General features: G+C 43.3%; 1 protein-coding gene and 1 long non-coding RNA gene across 2 annotated transcripts; one reads left to right on the top strand and one right to left on the bottom strand.

Annotated features, from left to right (window-relative positions):
- Nucleotides 1-1,123: 1,123 nt before the first annotated feature.
- Nucleotides 1,124-19,428, top strand: zgc:194930 (uncharacterized protein LOC557813 homolog). The gene is made up of 3 exons (XM_062383795.1): nucleotides 1,124-1,394; nucleotides 13,056-13,108; nucleotides 17,269-19,428. Exons 2-3 carry the CDS (start codon nucleotides 13,077-13,079, stop codon nucleotides 18,062-18,064), a joined length of 828 nt encoding a protein of 275 aa, XP_062239779.1. The 5' UTR covers nucleotides 1,124-1,394; nucleotides 13,056-13,076; the 3' UTR covers nucleotides 18,065-19,428.
- On the bottom strand, nucleotides 12,185-20,804 carry LOC133949806 (uncharacterized). Its single transcript, XR_009920188.1, has 3 exons — nucleotides 20,695-20,804; nucleotides 13,823-13,956; nucleotides 12,185-12,311 (listed from the first exon to the last, which is right to left on the bottom strand). It is a non-coding gene; the product is annotated as an uncharacterized LOC133949806 (long non-coding RNA).
- Nucleotides 20,805-23,431: the final 2,627 nt, after the last annotated feature.

The following is a 23,431-nucleotide window of genomic DNA, read 5'->3' as shown; positions in this document are numbered from 1 at the left end:
CGTACCACAGTCCGGGGGGGGGGGGGAACAAGTATTATTCAAACAATATCTTCATATAATATGGAGCAGGTCACATGATGGGGTTTGCTCATTCTTAAGGCACAAACATGGCTTTATTTTATAGTAAGAACTTTTTTATGTGCATGTGTTAATGTGTTCGACTCACTGCATCTAGCTTCTCTCTTCACTCTCTAGATGAATCCAGGCTCTGTAAAGTAGGGACCAAGTGTTAAAGGCCGATTTCACTCTAATCGCATTCGAGTCATATGATCAACCATGGTAACAGAGCAGAGGCAGTCAGGTTAAGATGTGTCAAGCTGGCTGTGGGTTAACAGACCAAAACAGGAAGTCAAGCAAAGTCAGACAGAGGCAGGTAAAGTAGGAGCCACAGGTTTCTATTAGATACAGATGTTTGAGCCTGTAACATAATCAAACTCTACACAGGTTGTGGCCACACGTGTCGATATTATTCCTGAGCTGTTAAACCAAAGCGTGATTGTTTTTCTTCTCAATCGCATTTAAAGAATTCCCAAAGGCCTTTTATCTCACAGACCAAGGCACAGATTTACACTGCGATTATATGATTTTGTTTTATTATTCAATGTGTTTTGCTTCTTTTGACTCACTTTATAAGTAAATAAATAAAAGTGCTTTACAAAGCAAAAGGTACAACAATAAAACAGAAAAACGTAATATATCAAAACACTAATGATGACAAATTGAGTTAAATCTGCTGGGATAAAAACGCTTTCAACTCTTAAAAAGATCAAGGATTTTAGTTTTATATATATTATATTAAAGATCAGGACATAATAATGATATAAATGTTGATATTCCTTTTCAAGGTAACCAATTCTGCATCATACAGTTTGGAAATGAGAATATAAATAAAACAAACCAAGGACAGAAAAAACAAAACTGAAATTTTTTAGAAACAACACACAGAAGAAATCTCATTCAAATAATCAAACAGACAAAACTTGAAGATAATTTTGTGATTTTAGCTTCATGATAACTACTTCTTTGTTGTGTGTGTGTGCGTCTGTGTTGAGCTTTTATTGTGACGGAGTGGACCGGAAGCCGCCGTGTGACGGTGGGTGCACCTCCACGCGCTGCAGGAGTTTCCCGGCTACAGGAGCCGTGAGCAGCCCGCTGTTCAAACAGGAGACATGGGGCCGAGGAGTCACGGCAGCCCGGAGCAGGAGCAGGAAGTCCCCCGCAGTTGAGGACCGGGACCGGAGCCTCCACTTTGTGCCTGTGGTTTTACTTCATCCCCCGCTGGAAACAACCGGAGCACAACAACAACAACAACAACAAGTTTAAATGACAGCTGAAGTTGTCCGGGCTTCTTTGATACCACGGGCAGAGTGCCACACCTTCGTTTAGAGCTACAGGTAAATTCACACTTCTGTTATCCTCTGGTTTCATCGCTCTTATTTCAAATACTCCACTAACAGTGTTGTTAAAGTCATATTAAACCTGTATTAGCACTGGTTCAGGTGGGTTTTACAGTAACGTCAGACATATGGTGGTAAAAACCAACAAAGCAAAAACCAATTTTATGCAATAAAAAGCAAATACATGTGTAATATTTGTGTATTAAAGTGTTTCAGTGGATTGAAATACTGTTAAATAATGGTGTGTGAGTAGTATTTGCTAGATTCACCAGCAGGTGAGCGTACACCTGTTACACCTGGAGGTAAAACTTACTTCAATAAATGCAAATACTGTGTTTACAGTAAATACTGCTTATACTGTATGTGGGGCGGGACGTTTGTTATGAAATATTGAGAACACGTTTTCCCCCTCAGAACAAAAACAAGGCTTCATTGGCTTTTAATATTGTTCAATGTATTTATGTAATATATGTTTGGGCTGTAACTATTTTATTATCATTTTAACGTTGATTATTTCCTTAGTTTCAGTCCAGAACCCACACATAAATGTTTTGACATGAAAACTAAGAAAAGTACAAAACAGTCACATTAAAAAAAGCTGGTAAAAGCAAATGTTTCATATTTTTTGCCTAAAAGTGACTTAAATGATGTGATTATCAAAAAGAAAACATTAAATTTGATACTATAGGTACTATATTTACATGATATGTCAGTATATATAAGTATGAGTATTTCAAGTATTATTGTTTTGCAATATAGCGGTTACAACTTTTCTACCACTAGTACTACTATCAGAACTGTACTACTGATTCCACACATTTATTTATTTTCATGTAATCTGATGTACATGGATGGATTCAGTGAAATATCACTTTAATCCACTTTAGCAGAAACTTCCCATCCCACCCTGAGCTCACCCCTCATATGCAGGTGAAGTTAATGAGTGAATGTGGGGGGGGGGGGGGGGGGGGGGGCTGCTCTTGGGGACATGTGTGATTGGGGACGTTTGTTCTTTGTTGCGCTGGAGCGGAGAGGAGGAGGTGGAGGAGGAGGAGGAGGAGGAGGAGGAGGAGGAGGAGGAGGAGGAGGAGGAGGAGTGGTCTGGAGTAAGTAAACCAGAACTCAGATACACGGCCTTGGGCTTTGTTTGCACATGAAACACATAACGTCACTGCACCCTGTGTCTCTTTCAGGTGACACACACACGTTGTCAGAGGCCAAACCGGCCGTGTGGGTCTATGGTCAACCGAATCTTAAACACCATGTTAACAGCTGCTCGTGCTACATCACCGTCTGATCCCCCTCCTCCGACTCTTTCACTTAGTTCTTTCAGTTGATTTTCCCAGAAAGCGCTCAGAGCTGCACATGACTCCACCCGTGTGACAGCTCATTAGACAGAACCAAGAAATTTAAAGCGGATGCAAATAATATTTGCCCAAGATCAAGTTTGATTTGCAGAGGAGCTGCTGCTGCTGGTGATGGTGGTGATGGTGGTTGATGACTTCACCTGAACCAGGATGTCAACACAGGACTGGGACTCAGCACTGGTGTTTACTTTGTGGTCCTGGGAAATAGATTGTGTACTCATAGTCGTATTAGTTTACAGTAGAGGGAAGTGTTCTAGTGTCTTTGAAGCCCTGTGAAAAACTTATTTAATGCAACAACAACAAAAAACACACAATAGACCATTTTCAATTGTTCTAACAAATTAATAATAAGTTAAAAAGTTTCAGATTCAGGAACACAAAGAGCTTCTTTCTCGTCTCCATTTCATGTTCTTATGAATACAAATATTATTTTAGAAATATATGTCTTTCTTATTTAATTTTAAATTAAATTCTATCAGCAAGATTCTCTGGTTCCAGCTTCTGTGGTGTAAAGATTAGCCCCCACTCTGTTTTTTATGTTTTTTAAGATTAACATATTCAGGATAAAACAAGAAGATATTGTCTTGGGCTTTTGGAAATTGTCAAATATGGCATTTGTCGTAAAAGGAGAAATGTTTGAATTGAAATTAGTTGTTGGTTTGCAGGTTTTAAAATAGATTATTCACCAGTGAACCTCCTGCCAGAAGATCAGCTCCTCCCTTTTCTAAATGCAGCGTCCCTTTAATCATTAAACGTATGAAACCTAGATAAGATGTGTAAACACATGAAGAAAAAGCTGATTTTTGGGTTTGAAAGCACTGTTACGATGCCAGAGATCCACCAGAGGTTGACCCTCGTTTCACTGGCGTGTGCGTCACAGGCTCTTTATCATGTAAAGCTGCTCCTGGCTCCTGGGCTCCTCTCCGGGGGTTTGTTTACTCGCTAAAGTAGAATTTCATGGCTCCTGAGCCGGGAGGATCCACAGGAGGAAAACAGCAGCAGGTCTGTTTGCAGAGCGAGGACCAGAGGGAGGGGGGGGGGGGGGGCTATTGATAAGTGAGGGGTTGTTGGGTAATAGAGACCAGACAGGAGTTGTTTTCATCAAGCTGCTGCTGCTCAAGGCCATCGGGAAACACACACGTTACATTTTCAGACACTCCTTATTGGACCAAATGATTGATGGCGTGTTCGATAATGACCTTAAAGAAATCAGTAACCATGTGGACCCCCCCCACGGATACACTTGTGCGATCACACCTGGCGTATTCTAAATCAGCCCAGCGCGGGGTATCGAACCCACGGCTGCACGTGCGTTGGAGTCGTGGAGACTTTTTATTTTATTTCCCTGCTTTCTTTGTGCCGAGTAGTAACTGGAAGAACAGTGACTCAGACGTATAGTGCTCTGGCTCTCGGGCCTTATCAGGTGCGGGGGGTGTTAATTTGAACATGCGGGTTATTAAATGCTGGATCGGAGCTGATAAGACGCCCGATCTGACCACATTATGGAATGCTGCCAGGTTTTTTTCAGAGAAATCAAAGAGGCGAGGGGGAGGCGCTGATGACTTCACGGAATTTTATGTCAATAATTGCTTTGTTTCCACTTTGATTATCATAGTGTGTGTGTGTGTGTGAGACAAAAGCAGCCTGAGTTTGATCCAGAGGAGTCAGATGTAATCTTGAAACCAGAGGGAAGAGAAGAGGTCACAGAGGTCGGGACCTGAACTCTTATTAGTCGTGCGGGTGACATTTAGAATTCATTAAATCACATTCATCAGGGAGAGTTCATCCTCTTGAATGTGAAGGAAGATATTATATGGCAAATAAAATGTCGCTACATCTTATTTGTGGAAGTTTTGTTTTACTGTGGAGGATTAACGATCCATTACAGATTGTTCCTGGTATTGATCCTAGATCCAATGCTTTAGTATTGGCCGATCGGATACTGATACTTATTAATGTTGAATTAATCTTGTGAATGTATTTCTTGTATGATTAATTATTCACTGTTCAAGAAAATGGCATCACACAATCATAAGCTGAGCCCCAATTCTCTTCACCTGATAAAATCAATCAACCATCGGAATCATCTTCCTGTGCCGTTTGGATTTCCAGGCAGCTTTAGAGATGGGATGATCAAATGGCTGTTTTTTAATTTCTCTGCCAAACTGGAGTCAACACTTCAGTCACAGTTGTCACCACCAGTCCGTCTCCTGACAGTCTCACAGTCTCACACCTCCCCCGGCTCCGGTCTCGCAGGAGGGGAGGCTGCTCAAGATTTTTGTGTGTGACACAGCATCATGTCAGACTGTTCAGTTGAAGCCGCATATTTCATTATAATATAGACCTGCAAAAACTATGATACATCCCCCAAGAATGATTGTATCCATAAGTGCTGTGAGGAGTGAGTCCAGGGCTACAAGTAGAATTTATCTCTTCAGTAATCGACTAGTCTAACCTTGCCAGACTGAATATTTGCTCGTGGCCGAATGATAATCGCTTAGACCAATCATTGTCCTCCGAGGGAGGAGGCACAGACGGGAACTACGGGCACAGACGTGTTTTACATCCTCGATGTGACTCAGATGCTGCTAGAAGAGCAAAGAATGGCACTGAATGAACCTGTGATATATGATAGGTGACGGATTATCCATCTATCAACAAGTGGTTTTGCTCTTTTCCATGTGGTTCTGTATAACAAGCTTCTGGTGCTTCAGGTTAGGAAGTGTGTCGTCAACGCAATATTTAACAATATCCATCTAAATTTTATATTTTTTATTTAATTTATTTACCTAAATAATTCTGCAAGGATTCTTAAATAATTTTACTTATGAACATTAATTAATTTGCTCAGATTCAATCATTGAATCATCATCATCAAATTTCAACATCACTGCTGTGTTATGACAATAATAATTTTTCAGATACCAAATTACAAAATACTGGCCCGTATATAAAAGGAGTTGCTGTGACACATTATCACATTTAACCAATCCAGTATAATACAGCACTATAATAAGTCCTCCATCTTGAAAATGATAATGCTCAGTTCTTATTTAACTGGTTTGAGAGCTGCTGATTCACTGTAAAGGTTCATTTTACACATAATTTGTGGAATTTAACTGAGTTACTTGTTCTTAATATTTTGTCCTTGCCATTTATGTCGGATGAGATGATCCTTACAGCGTTAGAGCAGAAAGAGAAAATATAAACGCATAATATGTACAGTGTGAACAGGATTGCAATTAACTTGGATGTAAATTGAGTTTGACCAAATATTAGTCACACCCCTCCCCGAGTCGTCTTTGTACAGTTTTGCTCCAATTAAAAAAATCCTATATTTAGATAAATAAACACATCATATAATCCGACTCTTTCCACCACAGCCATATGGAAACAACGGATGGAGTAAGATGGATGTCAGACCAGTTTGCCCACTTTTCCATCACCACACCCTCCACATGTCACCCTCATGAACATGATCTCCCTTTCTCACTGTCCACACACACACAAACACACATACACACACTAAACACACAAGACACACACAGTCCAGCCCGGAGTAGGTGTCATCAAATAAATAATGACTTTATAATGCAACCCGGCTCTTACATAAGCCGACCTTTCTGGGGATCTATCAGGTGACCGAGCTGTGCAGCAGCATCTCGTCTCGTGGAAGACTCTCTCTCTTTGTTGAAAAGTTCACTGGAGACTCACAGTCGTGTCCTCACCCGAGGCTACAGCTCCTTGTGTGCTCTCAGTTTCCATCTGCACACATCTTCAGAGGATCTGACGATGCACTCTCAGGCCTCTAATGTTGATCCAAGAACACAGTTTTTCTACATTTCCATGCCTTGTTTACCTGTATTTGGGTTTTACAACGCTGGAATGTGCAGTGTTTAGACCAGCAACTCAAACCCAGAGTTGAAGGGAAGTGGCTGTGAATACATTTCAGGCGTCCAAGGGCACAACAGAAACAGCTGGTAGCAGATATGTGAGATGGGGGGGGGGGGGGGTGACAGAGGTGTTGTACAGGCCCCAGATCAAATCATGTTGTTTTTGTTCAGTTCAAAAGATTAGTTTAGATCTCAGAAAGTTTTAAATTTGTCGAAATCGGTTTATTTAATTTATTTTCCTTTGACCTCAGGCGTAAAGAATATCTTTAAAAAAACCTTTAACTTTTTCCGCTTGGAATAATATTGAAAAAAAAAAAGAACACATGGCCACAGGCAGATTATATCAGCTCCAGTTATTAAATAATCATTTTGTGCGGTAGGGTTTTTTGGTCAATGTGCTCTCAGCAAACACTCGACTGTCTCAGCCAAAGATCATTTTTACTGGAAACATTATTGTGCAGCAGCAGCAGCACTCTGCAGCAAAGGAGTGGATTGTGTAATTGTAGTTCAACAACACTGACAGAGTGGTGTCTGTTCTTCAAAGACACGATCCAACTCATGGTGTCTTTACATTCTCACAGTGCTCGTCCTGTTCTGAGGTTGCATCAAAAAGTTTTGAGCATTTTAGGCTTCCTTTAAAAAATTAAGTGACTTAATTGACTATAATGCATCCCAACACGATGCATTATAGTTATCACACAGCGTTTTTACCAAACTTAAACAATATCCGTCTCACGTACAGTAAACAGTTAGCAGATTGTCTATTCTGCATTTAGTTGCATAGTTACAGAAGATACCACGAATGAGGCACAGGGGCCGGGGGATAAAACAATATCTATAATTATCAGAGGGACCTAAGGGAAAATATGAAATGATTATGCATCGTGTAATCAGATTGAGGAGGTATAACACAATTGATCTGAATCTAATTTCAGTTTGCAAGTCACTTGTTTCCCCTGAAAACTAGATATGATCCAGTCCTTCAAAATGTAGTTTTCTCAATCCTTCAAAATAAGATGTCCTCTCTTTCTCTTATTTTGCCCCTTTTTAAAGAATCACTTTTTCAGCTGTTGTATCGTCCACTCTGGAATAGAAGCCCCTTCAGTCATCGTTAGGAATTTAACTACTCCCCCCCACACAGAAACCCCCTGTTATTAAACAAAATCCCTGTAAAAGTAAAACCAATTTCATCTGGACACTTTCCCGGAGAAGAATTGTTTCAAGCCAATCTTTTAGAGATCCCCCCGACTGCCAGTTCCACGGGTGTCCCCCCAGATTTCAATCCAATCCACATTTAGGTGACACTCTGCAGCGATCCCACTTTTATTGCAGCTGTTCCACCCCCCCAACCCCCCCAAGATGGAACGTTTCAATTTCCTCTGAAGAAAAATCCGGAAGTGGAAAAAGTGGGAGCGAGGCCAAGCTGCCAGCTCTAAAATATCTCTCCCCTTCAGTAATCGTCCCTAGATCTTCCCAATCGTAAAAAGACAGGGGCAATATAATAATATTGCCCGGACTGGCAGAGGGTGCAGATAACGACTCATTATGCCAGGCAACAATGACCAATATCTGAATAAATGATAGTCATTGGATGCACTGATTGGAATCCTTGATCTCGTTGTGATTTTGGAAAGTATCCAGGGGACAAACGTGATTCGTCATTTGGACATTTCTGATGTGAAGCCCAGTGGAATGCTGCTGCTCACTGTCAAACCTGTGGGACGTCGAAAAGGCTGAGGGACAAAGCTCGTTACAGGCAGGTTTGAATCAACCCTTCATTAACTTGACCATATCCAAATGATAACATGGAAAGTGTTATCGTTATTTTGTGTAATTGTCCTGACAAACCAACCAACCAACAAAAAGTTTTGCATATCAACAACTTGGGATTGGGAATATTTCTCTATTCTACGACACTTTTATAGACCAAACAATCAATTCACTAATTAAGGAAATTGCTGTCGGATTAATCAATAATGAAAGTAAGGTTTATTTGCATCCTTATCTTGGGAGAACTAGTTGAACTCAACCTGGTTGTTTTTTTTAAAAGACATTGGTACAGAGGGAGTTCAGGTTTTACACTCTGTACTTCATGAACTGCTAATCTCAAAACTCGTGTCTATCTGCAGCTATTTACTCTGCAAACACAATGTGGCAAAGATGGCAGCTGCATGCAGACACACTGGAGCCGCAGCATGTATCACTCTGCGGTCTTAGTCATGTTTGCCTTATGGTTTTCTTTAGGCGGACTTCTCAGGGAGTTGTCTTTGACTTATAACGCCAATATCGGTGCAGCGGTGTGACTGGCTCGTTACTCACAGAGCCCATTGTCGCTCGGAGGAGTGTGAGCCGGCTGCTGGGGCTAAGATGGTAGAGTGTCATCTCTGGCCTCCGACTGAGCGATTTGTGCTGACCGGCAGCAGAAAGATTAGCCCGAGGCAGGTAACACCACAATCACATTGTCAGCGCTCAGTCAACCCAGAGCCGGTTCCTTTGCCTTGCAAATTTGTAATCGGCTCCATTCCGATGCAAAAAATATTTTCCGACTCCGTCAGCGAGCGAATCGTCGGGTTGACGTACTCGTGCGTCCATACTGGATGTTTGACCAACCACAAAATACTCTGAACTCCAGATAAACATGTCGTTTCACTTTTAAGCTTCAGTATCTCATGTGTTTACAATGGATTCATGTCACAGGCTTGTATAACCACTACAAGGAAGCTGCTGCACTGCAATTCTTGACGTATTAAAAGAGTTTGCTGCTTATTCAATCTGACACAAATGATCTGCATTATCCAATATTGAAATAAAAACCTGTCCTCCTGCTTTCGCCTTCTCCAAACATCTTTAAACTCTCATGGTTCAACATGAGACAGAAAGTCATGACTCAAGGCTCCGGGGCCAAATATGCCTGAAAAGGTAATTTTGTCCCGTGTGTGCCGTTTTTGTTCAGTTGTTGATTATCAGACTATTTCTCTGTAGTTGTGTTAACGGCTTCGGGGTCTATTAATTGCAGCAGAGATATGCAGTCGTGTTTGGCGCAGGAGGCTCCGAGCTGGAGGACACTCCGCAAACAAATTTGTGCTGCCTTCGATACTCAAGCACATTAAAACACACCCAAGGGTAAAGAGAGCAGAAAGCAACGCACACATCTCACCGGGATGTGGTCATGTGGACTGTACATAATGCACGAGGCACAGAAAACACTTCAACAGGAAAACAGGAGGAGGAAGAAGCTGGTGGTGGCGGAGGCTGGATCCAGCAGTAGCACCTTGAGCGATCGGAGGATTCAGAGCTACAGGTTGATGAATAATTAACCTCTGGCATCTACGGCCAATATTGACCTTTCCAGAGAACATTTGGCTAATCTCCAGTTACAGTTATGTATCTGTTTCCTGGTGAAATAAGAAGCTAATGCATTTGGGTTCATGTGTTCCACCTCCTTTACTCTTCAGATGGAGTGTTTACCAGTTGGACGCCAAATCCTGCTCAAATATTTTTGGTCAAACTAGACACAAAACCAGAAAAGCTTGTCCCTCGCCTACAGATTCTGCATATTCACGTTTTTATAGAGATTACAGGATGGCAGATGATCACTGACCGTGGTGCCCTGTCCGGTCGAATTCGGAACTCCATTAATGGGAGGGGTCCCTTTGCGCCGCTCCTGGAAGATGAGGGACACTTCATCTGGGTGGGTTTACTTGGCAGATCAACATGGCGCTGTCGGAGCCACTGGGCCTCACCGCTGCTCTGAACTGCCTGTTGGCATTTTCCTCAGCAGCCGTGAAGTTGCCGAAGGGTACCGGTGACAGTGTAGCTGTGGGAATTGCTCCTGCCAGGTTTCTGTCAAATCACGGGAGGTTGTTTTTTAAGACGAAAACAGAGGGCACTCTGGGACAAGAGGACAAGGGGACGCTACTTGGGACATCTGTCAGACGTTTCCTTACCTCCGGGTCTGCTGTCTTTTTATTTCATGGTTCACAGCGGCAGACCGGTAGAGGGATAATTAGATGTCTCGGGATAACCAAGTCACGCCTTGTTGACTTTGCATAAATGGAACTATCATGCAGAAGAGTGTGAACCAAAATGTGTCCCACAAACTCAGCCATGTGTGTGAGGCGGCTTGTTTATCTCAGTGAGTCCTCTTGAGATGCATTTGCTTTTTTAATTGATGCTAAAATGAAAAGAACACCGAGAGCATTTTGTATCGCTCCCACATGCATTGTCCAAACCAACCCCCCCCCCCTAAGCAAAGCCCCCCTGGACCTTTTAGCTGGTTCCCTCCAGGACTTTGAACGGAGATGTTTGAAGTCCCCAAAGCTTCTTACATCACAGTTGCTTGGATTGAAGATCTACAGGGCAAATAGATACAAATACAAGGAGGGAAAAAACTAAATCAACACTTCCTCTGTGTTCAACACAGTGCTCACACCTCTGCTCCATAAATTTCCATTGACATGCAAAAAGACTAAAAATAGACAAATTAGCCACACTGCTGCAGGGGAGGATGTGTTATTTAGATTAAATGAACAAAGCAGAATACAAAATTTGCAGTTCTGCACACCCGACTTAAATTGGAGCATCGGGGCCACATTGTAGAGCGACACTCTACAGCTGGAGCGTCCTAGAGTTACGACTAAATGCCCCAGCTCCTCCAACCATCGGAAAGTAAAGATTCAACCTGGAGCAGCTATTTCTCTCCTGATAGCAACAACCACCTGATGTCAACAGAGATCCCATCAAGGTGCCCTCAGTCAAATGTTCCCATGTGATCACTGTATAGATATAAATCTGGTGCCTGGCCTTGTGTTTTTCCACCTCACAGAGGTACAGTACATTGTATTGTCACATTATGCAACAAGTTCATCATGAGAACATTTTCTTCTGCGCTTAGAATCTGCAAACATGGAAGATATGCATATATCCGGTGAACCGATATCTTAGTAAATGTGGACTAGTCCATGCCTGAAATGAGAGGAAATCAGCCTCTAGAACCGGAAAATACAATGAATACAAAAATATTAACGTTATGAAACGTGATAAAGTGGTCAGGCTTCTCGACTAAATTGAATCGGCAGCACAATCAAAGAATTTTGTTTTGAATGACAATGTCCAGCAGTTTGAAGTAATTACCAAGTCTTTTTTAAAGTGATACCATAGATCTGTGGCCTGTTTTTAAAGATTTAAGGATCAAATCGTCTTCTGTCTTGTTTGACATGAAGATAAATGAAGAGTAACGCCTCACATGTCATTTGAATGAAGTCTCGCTGTTTGTTATTGGATTTTTTTGGGGGAAAGACAAAGCTTTCTCTCGGCAGCGGTGTCCACATCACGCTCTCTCTCCGTCAGGACTGTAATTCATCATCTCAACGTGAATGAGCACCGGTGACACTCAGATGTAATTCACACTATTCAGGTTTATTCTTACTCTGTTTTCTTCAAGGATTTAACTGAAGATAATGCAAAGAGCCGACAGGGTCAGAAAGTTAAGTGGAAGGCTTAAAACTTTCGTCTTGTGGGCACATTTTCCTCTTCTTTTCCACAAAGAGATTCTGTGTCCTCTGCCTCGGTTGCCCTCGCCCTCCTTCGCTTGCAGACAAACCCGTTCAGGATCCGGTGATTAATTATTTACTCAGGCAATGAAATGCCAAAGCCTAGAGAAACACACAACCAGGAGAGAAAAGGTCACTCCAGACCCGCAAATAGAGACACACTTTTCAATACGCACTCACACAGCAGTGATGAATGGCAATAAAATCTTTATCGGTGCTCCGGGCAGACTGAGTTTTCATCCTTGTGACCAAACGCCGTCGAGACCAAGGGCAAAGCAAAAACCTGACTGATGGGGTTAAATGTTCGAGAGAGCCCTGAAAGAGCCGTCGTTTAAAAACCACTCACAAGTCAAGGAAGGCGAACTGACTGATTCATAACAGTCCTGGACCCTATATCACCACTCCATGTGTGTGTGTTTGTGTCATTGTAGAGATTAAGAAAGATTTTTGTTTGGTCAATAAAATATAAAGGGTATGGGTTAGTTTATGTTTCTTCCATCGTTTCAAAACATTTCCCCTAGTTTTTATTCGTTTCCGGTGCCTGGTCGTAAATACCTACCGCTAAAGCTAAAGCTAGCATATCAAGTCTAAATGGGTCAATTATATATCATAAGATATGATATATTTTAATATATATTTTATATAATCTTTTAAATTTGAAATGTCCATCCCGAGTACAGACCAGAGGCTTTTGAGCTTTCTTTAACGTTTACTCGATGAGTAACCTGAGAAAATAAAAACGACACATGCAGGTTTTTGAAGAAGTTTTGCCATCTGTCTTTCGCCGTTTATTCAAAGTGTGTTTTGTGCGATGAATTTAATTTCTACGTTGTTGTCTCTCCACAGCTCCTCGACAAAGCTGGCCAGATGGGGTGCCGATGCTGCAGGATGATAAAAAGGTGAGAAGTGACTCTGCAGTCGTCACCACTTCCTGTTTCACGCCGATTCTCTTTTCTGTCTCATGAGATCCTTCTGGTGAATAATATCAGGACGTAGTATTAAAAACTTTGCATTCGTGGTGCTCCAGCAACCTCTAGTTTCGAGATAGTTTTCTTCAACTCACATTTACCGCATAATTTCAATATCAGCTGCTCCGTAGCTTTGATTTAAAGGTTTTAGATTCATTTGAAAAACATAATTTTTTTGTTGTGGCCTCATCAACGACCTGTAACCAGTGACTCCGCAGTAGATTTTATTTTCTGCTCGTCCACGCTGCCAATTCAAATGCCTCCTCGGCCACATAATGATTTCTGGTCTAGTTTTATGCAGATAGTCGGAGGTCCATTTGTAATACGTCTCCGCTGTCAGCCTCACACGGGCTCCTATTGACACACAGTACAAACTGTGTGTCAATATGCCAATAGCCATCACCCTAGGTTACTGTATTTCTTTGCTGGACTGTCCATTCATTAAAAAGTCCAACAAGACGCTGATGTCAGGTTCCTGACATCGCTGGGCAAGAGTCTGATTGCAGATTAATGAAAGGGCCAAGCTGCGATTCACATACCAGAGTTGTAATCCCCCTCCGCGCCGTTCCATTTTTCTCCTTTCCCATGTCAAAGACACATGTGAATGCTTGTGACACACACACACACACACACTCACACACATACCTTGCTAATTGTCTGGAGTGTCACATTTCTGGGCTTAGCGGCGTTTGGGGCTTGGAAGGGAGGGCCTGTGGGTTACTGGGTCAAGAGTACGGCCTCTGTAGCAGCAGGTCGATGCTCACACAGCCCCAGAAAACCTGCAGAAAACAACAATATCATGTTTTAACTTCTTTTTCTGAACAGGTTTAACTTATTAAATCATCTCAGGAATAAGGGCAAGTAATGAGTTTGAGGAATCATCTGGAAAATACACAGGAAACAGACAATAGTTGCTCAAAGCTTTCTCATTTCGTATCTTACACTTTAATACAAGTACAATTTCATCTGGACCTTGTCCCATTATATTGTTTTATAGAAAATCTAATTCCCACAGTTCCCACTTGGTCCTTTTTTAATGAAAACCCATAAAGACAGAAAAAAGAACTCAACTACCCTCCCTTTGCATCCACATGTTTTTGTCTAAATCAGCATTTCTGGAAGAAACAAAGTTATAATTATATTTTTCTGGGTCGCAGCAGAACTCCTTGTTTTTTATATTTTGATTAAAGGAAGTTAACATCTAGGAAACAAAAGCAGAAAACAACAGAAGCTTACTTAGCAATCACATTATAATAGATGCTTTTTCTCCGATGTTTTTTTTAATTAATAACTAATTTCGGAGCAGTGGAAATAAGCTGTGAACTTCACAATCATTTTTTCGCACATTTAGCGATATGGAGCAACAATAGCGTGTGAATTTAATTTCCAATATAAATTGTTATTGTTTTGCTCTGAACCAACTCCTGCTGCTGTTTGTACTGAAAACAGATGTGGCCGGTTTGGGTGATAATATCCTGTTGGTTCAACATCTCTCATTATGTAGAAATATTGATAAGAGCAGCTTTAGCAATTTTATTTCATTAGAATAAGAAGTAAACTCATCTTTGTGTACAAAAAAACTTCCTCTGCTACTCGAAAGTGGAAGTTTCCATCACATTTAAAACAAAAACCGTGGTGGAGAAATCCACAGGCACCACCGCACCGCATTCGATTCTAGATGAAATCCTGAGCTTGTATTGTTTTCACATGCAAATCATGGTGTTGCCCATAATCATATGAAAAATCAATATTTGACTTAACCCGAGGAAGTAAACACAGGATTTTCATTGTTGATGTTATGATATATGCAAAATGGAGGATGAGGTTCCTTAAAAAAAACATAACCCCCTCACAGGAAGGGAATCCCAACAGAGAGAAGAGGAAAACAGGAACTCAGCGGCAATAACTTGTGTACAAAAATAATCTTTTACCGTGAAAATCTTAGTTTAACACTGAGGGAGTTGCTGCTTTTTCTATTTCTGTGTGACTTGTATTGCCAGGAGAGAGGAGCATCAGCTGTTTGATTTAGGTGTGAAAAACACTTTGTTTAAAAACAAATATTTATATTTGGTTTTTATCCGGTCCATCAGCAACAAGTTGTGTTATTTTTTTTAACTCTGCTCTTTGAAAATACTTCGGAGATAGAACTGGTGACCTGCACGTTGACAAAAATCCCTTTCATTTTCTCACGTAGCCTTTTTCCAGCTTTGTGAATTACTGCCCGTCTTAAAAACAAAAATCATAAAAACATGGCTCTGTTTTCTGAAAGCGAGCCTCAGATTTCACCTCGGCAGCCAGAACACGCTGCCCGGGAGCCAGAGAAAGTAAATTCATTTTCTCATCCCTCCCCAGTGAGACGGAGGAGAGCGGCTGCAGCAGGGGGAGCACAGGGGTTCACAAGTCAGAGGGCGAGCGTGTGCGTTAGAGCTCACAACCAGAGACGTGTGGGCGGGGAGAAGTGTTAGCATGTCCGCTTGCCAGGAGACGATTGATCGATTACTTTTGAAAGTTAACTTGTTAATTCTCTTGACCTGTGTTTCTTGAAGTAAAAGAAACTAGCACAGAAAACAAGGGTGAAGAAAACAGATCGAGGAGGGAGACGAGGGAAAGCACTCGATTCAAGGAGAAGTCAAAGGGATGGTCTGTTGGAGAGCAGTGACGATGGAGGAGGCGCGGGGGGGTGGAGAGGCACCTGGTGGGGTGTGAGATGGAGGATAGCTCTGCTGGGGGTTATGAGGCGCACAGCTTGGAGTAGGAAAAACAAATGAAAGGAGAAGATGGCTGTGAAAACAAGGAGGCTCTCGCAGCAGGTGATGTCTGACAGGCTGTTACTCTTTAAGGCCCCCCCGCCAACATTCCCTATTACCTGTCCAGGTGTGAGACTGAACGAACTGATTCTAACCTTGTCGGAGAATCCACCAAACATGGTTATTACAACCTGTAGGGGGCTGTTTAGGATGTAGGACCATAGATGGTATACAAAGATGGACAAGGCTGTGCTAAAGTGCCTGAAACCTCTATTCCCTTTAATGACCAGCAGGGGGCAACTCCACCTGGTTGTGAACAGAAGATTGTTCTCTTGATTTATCACGTCAGTAAACATTTTCATGCAGAGTTTATGATCTCAATCACTAGTTTATTATCTTAGTCAAAACTGAGAAATGTAATTCATGGTCCAATTTAGAGTCAAAGCATCTCGATTGCCACCTAGTCCTTGCAGTACAGGTCATGACGTCCACCCGCCACCAGGGGGTCGTCCATCTTTATATACATTCATATGATCAGTATCTGTTTATTGTGGAATTTAGCAACGCAACAAACCAACGTTATAAAACTACAAGTCCTGCTACACACCTCCATGTCCTCTCCTCCCCCCCCTCCTCGTTCCAACGACTTCTTAATAAACTACATCTGACATTCACAGGAGCTCAGCAAACATCATCCCAGCTGAGGCTCCGTGCAAACATCATGTCCGCGTGTCGATGTAACAGAAGCACTCACGACCAGGAAGCTTCAGTGAACAGTGTGCGGGACGGCTTTTTATTGATTGTGACGGGAACATCTTACAGAAATAGTCCTCGCTCGTTTGACGCCGCACTGATCCAGGAAATGAAAACGCTGACGCCAAGTCCAGTACGAGTCCGACTCTTTGAGAAATAAGATTGATTTTACAAATTCCCCTTTGATTCAAAGTCATATTTGAGTTGAAATAAGTGGCTAAAATGATAATGTATGAGAGATTATACTTTTCCCGAAATTGCTACAGATGCAACTACCAATTGCATCTGGTCGACAGAATGGCAGAATTCCAGAGGCCATTATAATATTTCATTGTTTTATCGATTCAGTTCAGAAACCCAGAGAGTCTGGAACCGCGCTGCCCAGAGACTCTCCAGCGCACGAGGGTGCTTTCAGGGAAAACATCATCAGATCAGGGAGGGGGGGGGGTGGGGCGATAACAAATGTTACCTACAGGATTAAACAGAATCATCAAATTATTCAGGATTCCTCATCTGGGTACCACAAATGTTTGCACAATGTTCACCACATCCCATGAGTTGAGATTTTTCCATGTGCCCTCTGTCCCACAGCTACATCTATGACCCGTCTGAGGAGGTGGACGGGAGGAAGCCCGACTCCGCCGGCAACTCGCTCTACCAGCCCCACCACCTCCCAGGCCGGCCCCCCGGCATCGACCCGCTGGGCCACCACGACAAGCAGAAGCAGGGCATCCACAACCTGGCCTACAGCAAGTCCAACGACAGCACCCTGAGGCTGGAGGTGGACAACAACCACCTCAACCAGAGGCTGCACGCCGCGCCTCCACCCGCCAAGGAGCTGCACCAGCAGGCGAGTGGCCTGCCCGAGGACGGCGGCCTGTACATCATTCAGCCCGACGCTGTGGCACCCAGCTGGATGTCCCACGAGAAAAGGCCGAGCCAGGTGCCGGTCTACCCCAACATAACGGAGTACGAGAACCAAAGAGGCTACAGCGAGCGGGGACACCGAGAGACGAGGGACGAGTGGGACGCCTCCATCAGCAAGTACGGGACTGGCAGTGAGAGCCTGTCAGCGGATGAGATCGAGGTGGACGAGGGCGTGGGGGGGACGCCAGACTACCCGTGCGACACCGGGGACGAGGGCAGCGTCCTATCGGTGGACATGCACACCAGCACCACCAGCCTGTCCTCAGTCGACACCAGGGACGAGCTCAGGCTCCGAAAGACTCCGGACGTTTCCACCATGGAGAGCGGGATCTCGGTGACGAAGTACGACGAGGAGGAGGAGGAGGAGGAGGAGGAGGAGGTGCACAGCGTCACAGACTCAATGGTGGCGGAGGCCCTGGCCGCCCTGGAAGCCGCCACCGCCGGAGAGGACTTTGATTGACAGACGACTCCGCCTCCTCTCCCTTATTATTGCGCTCTTGACTCCGATTTAAAAATGAGACTTGACGGAGCGAAATAACCCCCTGGTGGTTCGAATCAGAAACGAATGAAGGAGAAACTCTGTTTACAAATAAACAAACAGATTTGTTTTTTAACTGGAATTTTCTTTTTTTATTGTGGTCACACTGAAGGAAGATAATAATAATAATAATAATAATAATAACAAAGCCTTGTGAAGAGGGCAATAAGCTGCGAGGTTTTTCATGAAGCCACAAATAAAGAGGCACCAGTGTGTAGACTGTGAATTTCTTTCTCAATCTCCACTGGTTTCAACACTCCACAGTTCTTCTAGGTCTGTGAACTCAGCCCCTTGCTCTGCTCGGACCACCAGTAAGATGAAAGTCTCACTTTGGACCATCGTTATGCTAGCTGTTAGCATTTAGCATCAGTTTCTCCTGTGTTGATTCACAGTTCTTCGCCGTGTCTTGCTCTCTTCAGGAATCTCAAACTCAAACAGGAAAGGTCATTATTGCACTTTTTTCTTTTTTATATACTCGCCACCCGTGTTTATGTTACCATTTTATCATCTTTTTGTTATTTATGATATATCTACACCCACGTCATTTTTGATTTATTGTGACAGGACACTGAAACGCCTCGATTGTAGCTTGAATCCACTCGTGTGTCAGCTTTCAGAATGTAAGAGAATCGATTAAAGTAGCAACTCGCAAAGTTAGGAGTTAGTTTAACACACTGTGCTCACATTATCAGACACACAACGCCGCACGTTGATTTTTGTCATGATTTCCATGCACAACACGTGTGTGAGACGTTTAAGGAGACGTATGTAAGTTTCAGATTTTCAACTTTGAGGCTTACTAGACCCTCGAAGCACGAAAGTCGCAAAATCCTACAAGAATCCATCTTGACGGGCTTCGAGCTATCAGCGGAACATCTGGTTAACTGTGGTGATGCTAGAGAGGAGCAATCCGATTGGTTCTGAGATGGTTCAGTGTGACAAACCATGTGACGCGTCAAAATATCAAATCAGCCAGTGTTTTTATATTGCTATTGGTCAGGATTTGTGTTTCTACTCCGGCCTGTGACATTAGTTCACCTCAGATTTCGCTTACGTGCCTTTTAATGAACTGATAGAGGCCGGTCACTGCCGAGGACATTGCAGGTATGGCTTTTTAATTTTTTTATTTTTCAGTATGTTTAAGGTAAATTCGCTGTTTGCTCATTGAAGTTCTGAATCTGCTTCAGTGCAGCTCCCTTTATCAGTCAACGTATGCCTGCCAAATCATTTCTTATTATCACATTTGTATTGTAAAATAAAGAGATGTACTTTAAAAAAAACGTAAACTGAGGCACTTTGTGGTATTTTATGTATTTTGATGTGGTTGTTCGTGGGATACAGAATATTCAAATATTCGATTCTGCTTCTGCAGGATGTCAAAACGCTTGTTTACGAGGATGTTGTGTCACTTTGGGACTCGGGTGTTTAAAACCTCGCCATCGCAGCAGTTTGAGCCTCGGCAGGCGGCGTCCGGGGCCCCAGCGGGCCTCGGCTAATGAACACCTCTGGGCGCTTGAGACAGGAATACACACACACACACAGCGGGACTTGAAAACCTCCACAACAGCCGTGACTGAGGAGAAATACAAGTCCTGGTCGAATGACTGACTTCTGACTCCTCAGGGCAGGAGACACTGTTCTAGAGCTGGACTTTGAAGGGTTATCAAACACGAGAGGGTTTCATGTCACATAAGAGGAGGGACACACTACCAGACCGAGTGTGTGTGAGTGTGTGTGTGTGTGTGTGTGGACAAGTCCACAGTTTTTTCTTATTAGTATTTAGCTTCAGGCATACAAACAAGGTATGTGTCTCTCTGAAGGAGGCGGTTGTGTTGTTATTTTTACTCCTCCACCCATGATGGAGCCGATAGCCTTGTGACACAGTGTGAGGCTGAAAAAGCAGATCACACAAGAGCAGAAGCTGAAGAAGTTTAGTTGTAAAAACTGGAGTCTGCTCCGAAATCTAGAAAACACTTTCCAGAATTAACTCTTTTCGTTATGAAGTTCTGATCATGCATCTTACATTAGAAGCCGGTATAGTGAGGGATCTGTGTGTGTGTTTGTGTCTGTGTGTTATTGTCATGTAAAGATGAGCAGAGGAACATTTACATATTTCCATTGAGCGTGAGGACGACAGATCTGCTGTGAAGCTCCTGCTCGATGAGACCAGTGACTCATCTCCTCATCAAAACAACAGAGCGACCCTCAGTTTGTGCGTCACCACCAGATTACTTTGATCCTCACAATCAGTGTGAGGAGGAAGATTAAACACCGACGGACAAAACAGCAGGTTTGGTACAAATAGAAAAGTATGAAGATTCGGGATTGTGATTTAAAATGAGATAAAAGAAGAAAAATCCTCCCTCGATATAAACGTGAGCACTTGTCAATAGATATTAAAAGGATGTCAGAGACTGGGGGAGCCCCAAATCCTTCAATTTATAAGAGTCCAAGGAGCCTTTAAGGGTTTGGAACATAAATCAGTCTGAGATGAGTTGTATTTAAGAGATTATGTGTTTACAAACATTATTCAAACAGGATCAAAGTCGTACCTCACAGCGTCTTCCAGGTGTTTGATGGTTTACCTGCAGGTTCCCCATTAGAAAGACAACATTGTAGATTCCTGACCATCATCCGGGGAAATGTTTGACTAAAGGGGAATTCTGAGGCTCACAATGACTCCAAATAGAAAACACCTGTTGATTGTTCATGCACGTCCACGTGGGGAGTGTAGTTCACAGCTGTAGTTTCCAATGTCCACACACAGGTTCACACAGAAAGCAATGAGGACATCGATACAGATTCCAAAAGTGATCCTCAGGTTTGTTGTGATGACTTCCCCTTATTTTCGAGTGTAGAATAAAGAGGGTTTTCAAGTCTTTATATGTTGGTGATGTGTGTGTCTGTGTGTGTGTGTGTGTTAACTCTGACCTCTTGTCTGAAACCAGGAGATGGAGTTGGCCTCCCTGTTGACTGATCTGGTTTTCCATTATACCAGTTTAACTGTGGGTGTCCGTCACTGTTACCCTCCACTGACTCACATGTAATCAGCCCCGCCTTGAGATAACAACACAAAAGTGGCTCTGCAACGAGCTAATCTGTGCCACAACCTGCCGTGCGTCGAGAGTAGATGTGTGTGTGTGTCCGTGTGTGTGTCTGTGTGTCGTTGTGTGTGTGTTTGATGGCAAATAAAGAGCACTTCTGTGACAGATTCCTCTGTGCTGTTTTTATTAGGTCCATTAGGCAGCTTGCTTTAGAGAGTCCCCAAGGTGTGTGTGTGTGTGTGTGTGTGTGTGCGCGCTCTCAGTTAACATGTTTGTTTTTCTCAAGGCTTTTGTTGGAGTTAATGATGTCACACTTAATTGTTCCCCCCCCTCCCCACACACACACATACACACACAAACACACTTGTCTCAGAGGAACAGGTTGGACTTATTTAAAGAGGAGGGATTATTCTACAGATTCCCGATCGTTAACGTGTCATTTTTTTTTCTTTCTGGAGGCAGTTCCAGTAAAAAGTGGATTTCCCAGTTCCTGTCAGAGTCATCCACCTTCTATTGTTTGTTGATTTGACCTTTACCTGAAAGTCTGTTAATCGGTGTGGACATTCAACATTAAGAGTCTGAAAATAGACTTCCATTCTGTAATCCAACCAACATCCCTGGAAATCATCTAATGTTTAACTCTGGTCGTGACCACAGACGACGCCTGAAGCCAAAATATCCGGGATTCGAACGCCTCATGGGGCAGCGGCATCAACAATGAAAGGTCAAAGGGTCATTTTCATATTTTGGTTAAGTTCGGCCAATAACCTAAAACACTAGGCTACACCTAAAGGACCTGAAGGATCATTCTAGGGTAAAGAAAACAACAATGCTGACAATTGAAAGGAAACACACTCCAAATGGCGATGTGTGTTAGTGGATTGTTTTGTTTCATTTCTGGAGAGTGAGAGGAAGCCGAGGCGCTCCATCCATCTTTATAAACAACCTGCGCTTCAGAAGGTCACCGTGTCTACAGCTCCGATGTGGCTCAGACGTGTCGAACATCGACTCGTCCTCCTCCCCGTGGTCCCGGAGGTTTTGCTAAAAATAAAAAGGAAAGAGAAAGAATTCCCTCCATCCAGAGTTACCGCTCCGTCCTCTCAGCTGGTGGAGGAGGCAGACGGAGATAAGATGTGGGGCACTTAGCCTGGCATCGGCCTGGGAATCCTGTCGCCTGGAGGCCTTAATAATTCAGTGGCTGAGATAAATTTACTGCACATGAAAGTCGGGCAAAAGAGACAGAACCGAGCTTTATTGTTATCTATACCGTCCTTGTGTGCATACCTAATGTCCTTGAGGGGTTTTTAGCTGCTTTAATCTGGTGTGAGAAAGGGAAAAACTAAATTAGCTTTATATTTGTGTCCCCGGTTAGAAGAACAGTTTACAGGGGAGTCAATATTTGCACCAGGTCCTTGTGCTGCTTATTAACGTCCTGCACCGTCGACCGCACCGCTCCGACAGGTTTTATATCCTGAAGCCATCCTGTGTGTGTCTGTGTGTGTGTGTGAGTGTGTGTTTATAGAAGGCAGGTTTGCTTTGAGCCTTCAGCGATGGGTGGGGCGGTGCCGACGCCCTGTGTGCCGACAGCATGGAAATGTTCCTGGTCCCTGTCAACACTCGGAGAATCAATCCTCCCGCCAGCGAGGACCACGTGTCCCTCTGAGACCCCCCCCCCCGATGTCCCTCAGAACAGATCGGCCTGGTAACTATTTAATGAAGCCATCATCGGAATTAACTGATTTCCTTCTTTAGTCTTGTTGTGGTCAGAATCGTTGGATCCGTGAGGGAAAGAAGCGATTCGTCCTCGCCCGTGTAATCCTGATAAGACTCGGATTGTTAGGAGGACACAAGGAGTCGCCTCAAAAAACAAACCTCTCCGTCTCCATTAGCTGGAAATAATACGACGGGGGATAGAGGTCATCGCGCCACCTCCTCGAGATGAAGGAGACGAATCATCTTTTCATTACTGCAGGGGGGGGGGGGGGGCGAGAGAAAGGAAGGAAATGAGGAAGAATACGACATGAAGACGGATGGTCGGGTGACACGAGGGAGGAGGGAGAGGAGTTAACTGCAGATCAGTGGAATGAACTCTGGGAAATGAACTGAAAAGTGGGTCCGGACATTTTCCAGAGTTTGTCTTTCACATTTAAAGAACGCAACAGGTTATTTTCCTGTTGTTGTCCAGAACATTCAGAGGAGGGGTTACATAAATCGAATGAAATTTAACATCCATGTATGTCAAATA

This window comes from Platichthys flesus, chromosome 24, assembly GCF_949316205.1.
Source record: "Platichthys flesus chromosome 24, fPlaFle2.1, whole genome shotgun sequence".
Lineage (NCBI taxonomy): Eukaryota > Metazoa > Chordata > Actinopteri > Pleuronectiformes > Pleuronectidae > Platichthys > Platichthys flesus.
This window is presented reverse-complemented; position numbering and strand designations above follow the sequence as displayed.

Bases quoted from the DNA above. Each gene is read 5' to 3' on its own strand.
- zgc:194930 (XM_062383795.1), top strand. From the start codon at position 13,077: ATGGGGTGCCGATGCTGCAGGATGATAAAAAG. The intron at 13,109-17,268 runs GTGAGAAGTGAC...TCTGTCCCACAG, and splicing joins TGCTGCAGGATGATAAAAAG to CTACATCTATGACCCGTCTG.